Below are 12,466 nucleotides of genomic sequence, written 5' to 3'. Positions count from 1 at the left end.
AGGAAAATTGTGAAAACTTAGAAAATGGACAAGTCTGAGGGTGGATGGGTTTGTTGGTTGATTTGGGGAGGGGACCAAACAGTGGGGTTATCCATCCCATTGGATTAGGAAAGGATGGGGAAGGAAGTTGGTCATGCCGTTTCACAGGAATCATCCTGGCATTTACCTGAAGTGATTTAGGGAAATCACGGGAAACCTAAATCAGGGTGACTGGACACGGGTTTGAACCGTCATCCTTCCAGATGAGAGTCCAGTGTGCCAACCACTGCCTCCAACTCACTCAGTCTGAGTGTTACAATGCATTTTGTGTACTGGTTCATGTATTGATATGTAAAAAGTACTGCCTGTGTCTTTAATTTCTTACAGGCCACGAACTAAAAAGGTGATTTCAGTATGGTTTTCTTAAAAACTGTTTGGATATTTTCTTGACATCATGGCGTCCCATGCTTAGTGTGTAAAACCATACAGTGTTTGTGATGGTAGCTGATGTTTCTGTGGTGATTACCAGTGTTTATGAACAGTTAATAGTAGCCACTGGCATTGTTTCCTTTCATTGTGATGTTTTAATTTGTTGAATTGAATATTTCACACATTCCTTGTCCATTTGAGTATTCCAAGGATTTATCCTTGAAAAAAGCTCACAATCCACAGTGAAGCAAAGTAACAACTTTCCTATTGAATTCTGTGAAAAATACAGCACTTATGCTCTTTACATCTATCGTACGCTTTGGAGTTTGTTACAGCCACTCCCACCACTTTATTCCAAAATGGGTCAGTAAAATGTTGTCTCACTTCAGTACTACTTATAGTGATTGTTCTTACTGAGAAATTGTGTGGTGTAACAATAATCAGATCATTAGCTTTGCAGTGCTGTCTATTTCTGTTGGCCCCAGGTTATCAAACTGAGCAAGATGGCCTGGTTGTTAAGACACTGAAGTTGCATTCAGAAGAACAGGACTGAAGTTGTTTATTCGCCCAGATTGAGGTTTCCGAAAAGACAGAAGCGTCCGATCCCACCTGTCTGCTTTGACCCATGACGTCACAAATGTGGCGGAAACGACCATAAACCACGATTCCAATATGGCGCATTTAAAGTCGTTACGTACACATTATAAACACGAACACACATCGAAAAACAAACGCGCACACGTTCCACAAAAAGCCTAATGACACTAACGGGACAAGCGCGGGAAATTGGGGGTTTTGGGTGGGGACAAACTAAATATAAACAAAGCTGTAAAAAACTTTATCAGCTTCAACGTGGGTATTTCTCATCATTTCTCGTAGACCGCGCACTATTAATTTTTATACTTCATATTCAGTCCTGAACAAAAATAACAACCGATTAATTTACTCAAAATTACCACACGACCTACAGCGAACAACACTAAATTAACCTCCACACAAAACCACTAAATCGTTAACTCACTGAAACGAATTCCACTACAAACACAGCCAACACTCGAACAATTCTGTATAATGAGCAAGACCAAACTGAGCCATTACACCACACAAACGAAAGCCCTGAACATACCACCAGAGGGCACAACAAACCACGAGACGACGCCATCTACAAACACACCACACTCACAAACCAAACTCCGCGCCGTCATGACGTCACACACAACACCACCCTTACGTCACGGGTCAAAGCCGACGGGTGGGATCGGACGCTTCTGTTGACCCAGGTTTCCTTAAAACATTTACGGGTATACCCATAATCCATGATCTTGTTCAGTGACTTTCTTTCAATTTCTTGAGCATAGAGGGTCTAGCACACAAATAAGCATATGAGCTATGTTGTGGTATTCCGTCGTAGTTGGAGCAGATTTCCACCTTGGCTCCTCCAGAAACCCAGACTTATTTTAAGACTTCACTAATTTTAAGAAAGATGGTACACCAGATTTTACATTCCAATCTCTGTTTTTTTTTTTTTTTGATGTGCATCACGGTTTTATCATCGTTTACACTGATGACTCCAAACAGGAGAATTTCATTGGCTGGTCTGTAGTGTTCCCTGATCATGTTACCCGGATTTGCCTCCCTGATGAATATACCGTTTTCGCAGCCGAACTCCACGTGATCCTGAGGGCACTGGTGCAGATGAATCGTGTTTGGGGCAATAGATTTCTCCTCTGCTCTGATTCTCTTAGTGCCTTATAATCATTGCAGAATCTGTACCCAACTGAGGAGATGGTCCATCTGATATATGACCAACTGTACTTGCTCCAACGGCGGGGTAAGGAGATGCCCTTCTGCTGGGTGCCTGGTCATGTCAGAATATGGGGCAATGAACAGGCCGATCGGGCTGCCAAGGAGGCCTGCAGAGAGCAAGATGTGATCCAGTGTCCGGGGTCGACAGAAGCGTCTGATCCCACGCGTTGGCTTTGACCCCGTGACGTAAGGGTGTTGTCGTGTGTGACGTCATGACGGTGCGGAGTTTGGTTTGTGTGTGTGACGTGTTTGTAGATGTCGTGTTGTGGTTCGTTGTGCTCTCTGGTGGTATGTTAAAAGTTTTCATTTGTGTGGTGTAATGGGCTCAGTTTGCTTTTGCACATTATCCAGAATTGTTTGCGTGTCGGCTGTGTTTGTAGTGGAATTCGTTTCAGTGAGTTAACGATTTTGTGTGAAGGTTAATTTAGTGTTGTTCGCTGTACAGTGTGTGGTAATTTTAGTAAAATTAATTGGTTTGTTATTTTTGTTCAGGAATGGATATGACGGATAAAATGAACAGTGTGCAGATCAAGGGAAGTGTTCGATCCCAATGTGTGGCTGTGTATGTTGATATTGGTATCGGGAGATGTTTTTGAGCTGTATAGGCCAAGGGAAGTGTTTAATCCTAATTTATGGGATCGGGAGCTGCTGTTGAGCTATATAGGTCAAGGGAAGTGTCAGATTCCAGATGATATTGTGTTTAGTTGTGGTATTTGGGGAGTTTTGTGATGTCGGTTTTTTTTGTTTGTGTGTGTGTGTGTGTGTGTGTGTGTGTGTGTGTGTGTGGTGTGTGTGTGTGGTTTTGTATGGGTGTGGGTGACTAAATTTGTTTATATTTAGTTTGCCCCCACCCAAAAACACCCCATTTCCCGTGCTTGTCCCGTTAGTGTCATTAGGCTTTTTGTGGAAAGTGTGAGTGTGTGTGTGAGTGTGTGTGTGAGTGTGTGTGTGAGTGTGTGTGTGTGTGTGTGTGTGTGTGTGTGTGTGTTTCCCCCCCCCCCCCCCCCCCCCCCCCCCCCGATGTATTTTCGTCCTCATAATGTGTACGTACTGACTTTGTATGCGCCATATTGGAATTGTGGTTTATGGTAGTTTCCGCCATATTTGTGACGTCATGGGTCAAAGCAGACGGGCAGGATCGGACGCTTCCCTATTTCCCAGTGTCCTATTCCCTTGCAGTCTGTCATTTCTGCACTCCACAAGAAGTGCATGGAAGTTGTAGGAGGAAGAATGGCTGGCGGTGACGGCCAATAAACTGTGGTTGGTGAAGTCAACAACTCGGCTGTGGCGTTCCTCCTGCCGGTTTCTCAGGCGGGAAGAAGTTACCCTCAAGCATCTTCGGATTGGGTGCTGTCCTCTCACACATAGCTTTCTATTACGGCGGAAGGATCCCTCATTTTGTGATGCTTGTTGAGTGCGCATCTCTGTCCGCCACATTTGACAGACTGCATTTTATACCGTGATGCAAGGACAGAAGCACAAGTTGATGGGGATCTGCCCTGTGTTTTAGCTAATGATGAGATGTGTGTGTCTAGGGTTTTAAAGTTTGTGATGTGTCTGGACTCTAGCCTAAACTTCTAGGCTGGAGGTTTTAGTGTATTGCAAAGTGGCCTGGCTCCTCCCTTTTTTCCTTGCGGTCAGCCAGCCACTTCCATTTGGTATATTGTTTTAGCTCCCCTCTACCATGTTTTCCCGTGTTGTCCATGTTTTACTGCTGGTGGCATGCTTCTTCCCACACTTCTTTGTGGGTAGGCACGTATTTTTCCAAACTTGTTACCTGTGTTTTACATTCTGTTTTATCTTACTGTTCTGAGTCTTTTCTTTACACCCATCTCAATCTGTTACTGAGCGGGCACTGAAGACCTTGCCGTCATGCGCCCATATAACCCTCTCCATCCATCCACATCTTGTGTTTAAGGTTGCTTTAAGATGGCATGGTGTATCATTTAAAAGATTGCTATGATTTATCAAGACAGTTGGAAACACTTTGACATGTCACATGATAAAAATAGTGATTTTCATTTAACTTATTTCATTATTGATGTGTTTCATTGCATTTTAACATTATTACATTCATTATGACACAGTAAATGATGTAAAAACTATTCTCAGATTTTGTTTATGGAATGTAATTTTCCACAGGAAGGAATGGTGTCTTGATGACTTCGAAATAGGCTGCCCCTCGGTGAAGGGAAGTTTGGACATGTGTACATGGCAAGAGAGAAGACCAACCGGGACTATAATTGCCCTGAAAGTAATGCTAAAATCAGAAATTGTTCGTGGCAGAGTTGAAAGACAAGTTCTCAGAGAGATAGAGATACAGACCCATCTGAGGTACACTGTACTGTTTTTGTGTAAATGTACTAAACAATAAGTGTTGACTTTGCTGATGAGCTTATACTGAGGCACTTAAGTTAGTAAATTTAAAAACACTGTCATCATACTCCAAAAAATGGGATTGCTTAAAAAGAACTCATTCAGATATACAAATGTCAATAGTGACGTATTCAGAGTGAAACTGAAGCTTATAATGATACCAAACTAAAAAACATTAATTTATTTTTAAGTTTTGCTACTTAGCCCTGATAAATTTGTGGTAAGTAAAAAGTTGAATTGTGTGAATTGTTTTGTTCATTTCATGATGTACATTTGCAATCCATTTGATTTGCATACAGGAGGCATGTCAAAAATTTATAATACAGTTTCAGTGATTTTTACACTAATGAATAATAGCACTACCAGTAAATAATAATATTAAAATGATATTCCTGGCAATATGTAGCCTAACACATTGTATCCAGCTCAAACAACCAGTTTGTCTTGCTTGAATTCATCCACTGAGTGATAACATTTCAGTGTCAGTACCTCTTAACGCTTTCTTTTAAGTGGAGGTAAATTCATCTGCATCAACTTGTTCCCTTTTAATTTACTGCAAATTTTCATTCCCATGTATTGAGGTCCTTGAACATATTGTCTGGGGTGGTTGTTGGGAACATAAAATTTTGTTTGTTTCTAGTATCATGTGAATGGACAGAACAGTTTCCCTCAAATAATTAATGTCTGGTGTACAAAAGTATAATAATCTCATTCATGTATAGGGTTGGCAGAGTTAATATTTTAAGTTTTCTATGTAATGGATGACTTGGTTCTTTATGATTAGCAGTGCACATATTTCGAAAGATTTTTCTGTATTTTTAGTATCTGCACTGTTTGTTGAGTTGTCCCAAGAAACAGAACCATACCTAATAATGGATTCAAAAGTAGCTTGTATGTGCTACTTTTCATGTGTCGATGTCGGTTGCTGTTGATAATATTTGCATTGCAAATGCAAAGCTGCCAAGTTTGTTGTTTGCTAGGTATTCAATGTGTACCTGCCAGCTCAAATTTTTATCTACATTTAAACGTACAAATTTGGCTGAGTCAGCTTCTTCTATATCTTGGTTGTTGTGAACAATCTTAATCTGCTCAAATTTTGACTGTTCGCTTTTGAATTGCATCATGTGCGTCTTCGATATGTTTAGATTCAACCCATTTAGCCGAAACCAAGTTTCTAAGGTACTGATCACAAATTTGGGAATTTTTCCGAATCCTAATCTTAAACTAAGACAGAAGTATCATCTGCAAACAGAACTGGTGGTGAGCTGATATGTAATGACAGAAGAGAAATAGGACTGTGCCCAATATGGAACCTTGTGGAACATCCTGAGATATTTTTGTCAGAAAAATATTATGTGCCATTTAAAGATATGGTAACTCTTTGCTTTCTGTTTGATAAGTAGGATGTAAGCCAGTGTGGGGCCCTGCCACCAGTGCCATATTTTTGTTTGTAAATAAGCAATGCATGGTTTACAGAATAAAATGCCTTTGTGAGGTCGCATAAAATTCCTACCACTTTATTTCTCTTGTCTAATGATGTACTTATTTTCTCAATGAAACTGTTGACTGCATCTATGGTGTTTCTCCCCTGCTGAAAACCAAATTGATTGTTTAGAATAACAGAATATTTTGTTAATGAAGTTTTGGATTTGGACAACAGGAAGTTTTTAAAATGTTTTAGATATGACTGGGAGAATTGAAATATGACAATTTCCCATGATCTCTCATGATCCCTTTTTCAAGAGTGTTTTGACTTCAGCATATTTCGTTACCTCTGGGAAACAGCCCTCTTAAAAACATTGATTTATTATTCGAGCTAGTGGGACTGCAATTTTATTGTGTACTGCTTTAATAACTGTGGTGGGTATTCCATCCCAACCTGTTTCTTAATGTTAGAATAGCATTTTCTGTATCCTCTACAGAAACTTTTAAGAATTTTGTGAGGTTTTCAGGGTTTTCACTAGAGCCAAGGGGGTTTACTTTGTTGTGATAATCTGTTATATCTACATCAGGCTTCGCTACGTTCATAAAGAATTCATTAAAGTACTCTGGTATTAGAGTTGGACTTACAGAAGCATTTCCATTGATGTCAATTTTTGAAATTTCTTGGTTACAGTCTTTAATGCCTCACAGCCTTTCTTATTTTTATGGATTTAAAATTAGCCTGTTACTTGCCAGTTGTTTTGCCACCTTGACCACTCGTTTAAATATGGTTTTATAGAGTCTGACATTCAATGAAATCAATATCTGTATTACATTTTAGTTCTCTGTGCAATTGTCTTTTCCATACACTGGAAATTTTTATGCCCTGGGTAATCCACTTTAATTTGTAATTTTATTGCTGCGAAGTATAGGTGGAAATGTTTCATTAGACACCAAGAAAACTATTTAGGAATTTCTTAGTTTTCATCACTTGAGTTACAATGATCAAAAGGCCATGTTTCCTCTTAGCTGCTTACTGAATATTAGCAAGTTTTCTTTGCTGACATTCCTGCTCATATGGGTTCTCATATGTGAACTGTTCCTGTGTGTCAGTGGCAGCTCAATGAATAATGCACAATATGAAATACCTAGATCTAGACAAAATTTACACGCATCTTCATATGCATAATTAATGAGAACACTGTCAGTACACGTTGCTGATTGAACATTGCCTCTGGTTGATTCAAAGAAATTAAATTTGAAACCATATTTCTCTTCTAGGTCGGTGAACCCTGAAGTGTGACTAGACCACCAGCAGGTGCAGTGATAGGAGGTTGTGGGGCAGGGAGGTGGGGAAAAACAGACAAAAAAAAGAGAGGAGTGGGGAAAGACTGGTGGGTGTGTTGGCAGAGGGCTGCAAAATAAACAGGGTGGGGGAAGAAATTGGGAAGGAAGTGGTAGGACAGAGGGACTTGAATTTGTTGAGCGGAGGGTGTGGGGACAGTGTGTTGCCGTAGGATGAGGCTGGGATAATTGCAGAGAATGTGTAGTAAGGATGACACCCATGTCCACAGTTAAGGAAAGCTGGTGGTACAGGGAAGGATCTACATGGCTCAGGTAGTGAAGCAGTTATTTAAATCAAGTGTGTTACGTTCAGCTGCGTGTTGCACGACGGGGTGGTCTACTTTGCTATTGGCCACAGTTTGGGAGTGAAGAGTCAGTGAAGGAAGTGGTTAGTCTCTCTGACATGGGAGGCCAGATTATGGGCAATTAGTTGGAGGTGTTGGTCAAAAGTCTTTCAGTGGGGACGCAATAACCAGCTACAATGGGGTGTTCAGGATTGTTGGGAGTGTGAATTTTGGAGAGCATGTAGAAGGTGGGTGTGTGGGGTGTCATAGGGCTGAGGAGGGAAATGGATTCAGGGAAGGAGTTTTGGGAAGGGCCTAAGACTTTAAGCAGGGATTTGAGTTTGTGTTGGACTTCTGGGATGGGATCACTCTGATGGAGTTTATAGATGGAAGTCAGGTTGCTGTCAGAGGCATTCCGCTAGGAAGTCACTGTGATTTATAACAGTGATGGACCCTTTGTCTTGCAAGTAGGATGACACGGTCAGGATTTGTTTTGAGGTTGTGTGTGGCTATTCTTTCTTCTTATTTCCCTGCTGCTTTCCTTTCTTGCTCTTTCTTTATCCCTCTTCCCTGCCCTACAACCTCCTGACACAGCCACCTATTGGTGGCCTAGTCTCTACACACTCCATCAGACAGTGTTTGTCACTCTTTCCCCACTCATACGCTACTATCCTTTCCTTGTCCTCTCAAGATTGCTGCTTGCATCTGACATGATGTTGCATTCTGGCCAGAGATGCTGGCGTTAGTGGCTTGTGTGTGTGTGTGTGTGTGTGTGTGTGTGTGTGTGTGTGTGTGTGTTAGTCTTATGTAAGTGCCTTAATTGTGCCTGTCTGCAACTTGACGCGTCTTCTTTATGGTGAGAAGCAGTCTGTCTTTTCGTAAGTTATTGATATTCCTACCTGGCGTTTTCATTGTTAGATTTTTGCTGAATGGCTTTCATCCATCTTGCAGCCCTGTGACATTTTCCTTTGTTACTTTTCTCTACAGCATTACTCTTCTCAGTGTCCGTTCTTTCTCTTTTTTCCTATGTTTATGTACCACCCTCCAAACTGCATTTACTTCCGAGCCACAATGTATCACTGATCATCTGTGCACAGCACAGACTCAGTGACCGTGTGGATTGTTATATTTACTCCATTGATCCCACGTCATCCCTCATCCTGACGTACTGTAGTGCTCTGTTTTCAATATCTCCCCATACCACACGAACTTTGATCCTCAACCTTACCCATCCCCCTCCCTCTTCAGTTATTGCAAAAAAACACACACACACACACACACACACACACACACACACACACACACACTGCCATACCTAATAATTCCTTTTCACCCACGTCTCTGTAGGTTTTCAACATATTTGTGCATATTTTTGTGGTTTCGCATACTTTTGCGTATTTTTACATATCTGTATCTTTGGATGCTTCTGTGTGTCTTTAGGTATTTTTACTTATCTTTGTGCATCTTTTTGCTTATCCAGCTCCTCTCACAACCATCAACACATATTTTGCCCATTCCTTTACGCCATCCCTGCCACTATGTACCTTTGCTCCATCTTTCTGCACCATTTCAGAAAAGTATCCCTTGGCTAAAACCCAGCCTGAGGTCCTGTTCCTTAAATGCTGCCTAAACCATTTAATCCCTCCAAATAGCCTAACTGTAAAAATTCCTTTCTGTGGATCCCACCCCTCCTTTCACAATGACCTACACCTTTCCAGGTTACACCAATCCCTGGCCACCCACAAACCTGGTACAGACATTCCAGAACTACCTCTGCTTCCTCTACAAGATACTACTACTCTGCAATCCCTACTCCATGCATCACATCTCTGAAATTGAATCTCTTGCTGTCCATCACCCAGAGGAGCATTTCAGATACCACTTCCACAAGTTATCCAACCTGCAGACATCCTACTGTCACTTTAAGACACCACTATCCAACCCCTATCGTACCCAAAGTGTTCTTCCTCATCCATTGCTCACAGCAGCTAAACCCTGCCTAGCTGACCTTTTCAACTTGCCACACCTCCAAAACTCCCTACCAACTCTCCACCAACTCCAGAGCAAAAATATCCCATAACACTGTTGTTAACCTCAACCTCACAGAAGTTTGTTATATCCAAATGCCTCACCTTAAACCCTACACAAAAATTTAACCATGCTGGACTTGTCAAAGACCTTCTCTACTTCCCCCAATCTCTACCAAGGATGCACTTTTTTGTCACCAATCCCTACAACAAAAATCACTCTAATTCCGACATTGAACCCACCTCTTCCAGTTCAGTTCATATCACCATACAACTTTGATCGCCCACTCCCCTACCACTCCACCCAACCACTCCTTCCAGGAATTCCTTACCTCCAATGTAGCCTCACCATCCTTTCCCAGGTCTGTTCCTCAGAACACTAACCTTTCTGTAGGAGAAAGAACAGCCATTTACAACATTTAAAAAATCCTGGCATCATCCTACCTGCAACGCAGCACCCAGGCGCAAAACCTATCCAATCCACCCACCCAGCACTTCCAGTTCCAGACCTGTCACAGGTTTATTCTACCCCATCAGGGACTGGGCCACGGTCTGTGAAAGCAATCATGTTGTTTACCAGCTCTGCTGCAATCATTGCACAGCTTTTTATGTTGATATGACTACCAACCAGCATGAACAGCTACTGCCAAACTGTAGCAAAGAGCAAAGTAGACCACCCTGTGGCACAACATGCAGCTGAACATAACACAATTGATTTAAATGACTATTTCACTACCAAGCCACATGGATGCTCCCCTCCGACACCAGCTTTTCTGAACTGTACAGATTGGAGTTATCCTTAAGACACATTCTCTGCGCCTGGCCTCAACCTATGGTAACATACTGTCCCACCCAACAGTTTTCACCCCATCATAGTCTCCTCATTCTCATCGCCTATCCTGTTTATTTGCAGTCCTCTGCCAATGCATCTGCCAGTCTTTCCCCACACCTCTCCTTTTTTGCTTATTTTTTCCACCTCCCGGCCCCAGAACCTCCTGTCACTGTACCTGTTGGCAGTCTAGTCCCTGCACACTCCACCAACCAGCATTCCTCTCTCCCCACCTGTACACTGCTATCCCTTCCTCGCCCCCCTCAAGATTGCCACTTGCATCCAATGTTATATTTGCTTTCTGGCCTGAGATGCTGGAGTTGGCGTGTGTGTGTGTGTGTGTGTGTGTGTGTGTGTGTGTGTGTGTGTGGGGGGGGGGGGGGGGGGGAGGCTGTGGCTGAAAGCTTTGTGTGTTTTTTTAATTGTGCCTGTCCACAACTTGACATGTCTTCCTTACGGTAAGTAGCAATCTGTCTTTCCCTACATTGTTAAAATTAGGAGTCGTATAAGAAAAATAAAGGAAATTTATGAAACTTTGATACTGAAATGAGTGTTCTAAAAGAATGTAAATTTCATTAGACACGACTTTCTAAAAACTATTCATTTATGAACTGTCCATTTTGTGACACATTCTGTAGATTTTGCACTGCACAGAAAAATTTAATGTCTCCAGGGTGTTCAACAATAATTTCTTCAATCTGAGTCTTGAGCTGGGCAGTGTTTGCTGGTTCAGTATGGTACACAACACGCTTTAGATTTCTTCTTAAAACAATCACAAACTGCGAGGTGGAGACCATTGCGGCCAAGTGACAACAGGATGCCTTGAAATTATGCAATCCCACAAACAAAAATTTCACTGCAGCTATAGTCAGGCGGCTTGTGAAGTGGATCCATCCTGCTGAAACAGGTGTGCTCTGAAAGTCAAGATTTGCAAGAGGTTGGAACCTAGGAGCCAGAATATCTGTTGTATATTTCAGCATTGAGACATCACTCTGACAACAGAGCATTCATCTTAAAAGAAGTAAGGTTTATTGTCTCAAGCTGTGACACTGCATGCCCTGCAGTAACTTGAGCGCTGTGTAATGGACAGTGATGAAGTGCAGCAGGATTTGTTTGTACCTAATAATGCGTGTTTCGCTTATTCATGTATCATTCAACTTGTGTGAAAATGAGCTTCATCGGACATCCAAAAAATTTTCCATGAAGTTAGCATCCTCATTGATTTTAGTCAACAGGTTTTCACAAAATTGTACTTGCAGTACAGAATCATTAGGTTTTATACCTAGAACCATTTGATGCTTGTAACAATGAGATTGAAAGCTGAACATCAATGACAGTACAACTTTTTGCCCTGAACAATGAGGACTCCTTACCACTGCAACTTGGACAGCAGTAATGCTTTCTGGCGTATGTACAGTCAATATGTGCTCACTGGACCCTTTTTTTTCCATAGTTGATGCAGTCTCTTCAAATGTACAAACGCAGGTTTTGACTGTATGCGAAGAAAGAATGAGACCCTGAGTTGGGAGCACATAGTGATGCTGAAACACTGTGAAGCTGTCAAACTTGCCATGGGGGTTATATGTGCTCATGGCAACTACTCACTACATATTGCTCCTTTGCAAGTAAATGTCAGTTACTGGTCGACAGTTGGGAGTTTTCCTACCACGTGTTGAACATCTACAGAGATGCCAACATAAACTTCAAAAGTTCCTGTTTCTCTGTGCCACACTGTAATAGGTCACAATTGCCTTCCATGTATATTTTGGGCAAACAATATAACTGTGGTGGTGCTACTGCTTGTGGACAGTATTTGAACTGTGACTTCCTGAACATTCCAATACCACTTTTGTATCACTACAGTGGAAAATAGTTTCATTAGCATGAAGAAAACTGTGATTGAAAATCTTGTAAAATTAATAGCTATTTAATGAATGATGATAAAGTATCAGACTGAAAATGTTTGTGGT

At 41.6% G+C, this 12,466-nt stretch overlaps 1 protein-coding gene across 1 annotated transcript in view; it reads left to right on the top strand.

The window, feature by feature from the left end:
• Window positions 1-12,466, top strand: part of LOC124775415 (serine/threonine-protein kinase Aurora-1-like) — a 103,125-nt gene that overhangs the window by 44,141 nt on the left and 46,518 nt on the right. Inside the window, 3 exon segments of the mRNA XM_047250248.1 lie at window positions 4,357-4,394; window positions 4,397-4,443; window positions 4,445-4,548. Coding sequence (XP_047106204.1) covers window positions 4,357-4,394; window positions 4,397-4,443; window positions 4,445-4,548 — 189 coding nt within the window.

This window comes from Schistocerca piceifrons, chromosome 2 (genome assembly GCF_021461385.2).
Source record: "Schistocerca piceifrons isolate TAMUIC-IGC-003096 chromosome 2, iqSchPice1.1, whole genome shotgun sequence".
NCBI lineage: Eukaryota > Metazoa > Arthropoda > Insecta > Orthoptera > Acrididae > Schistocerca > Schistocerca piceifrons.
The sequence above is the reverse complement of the archived record's forward strand: the minus strand, read 5'-3'. Positions and strand labels throughout refer to the sequence as shown.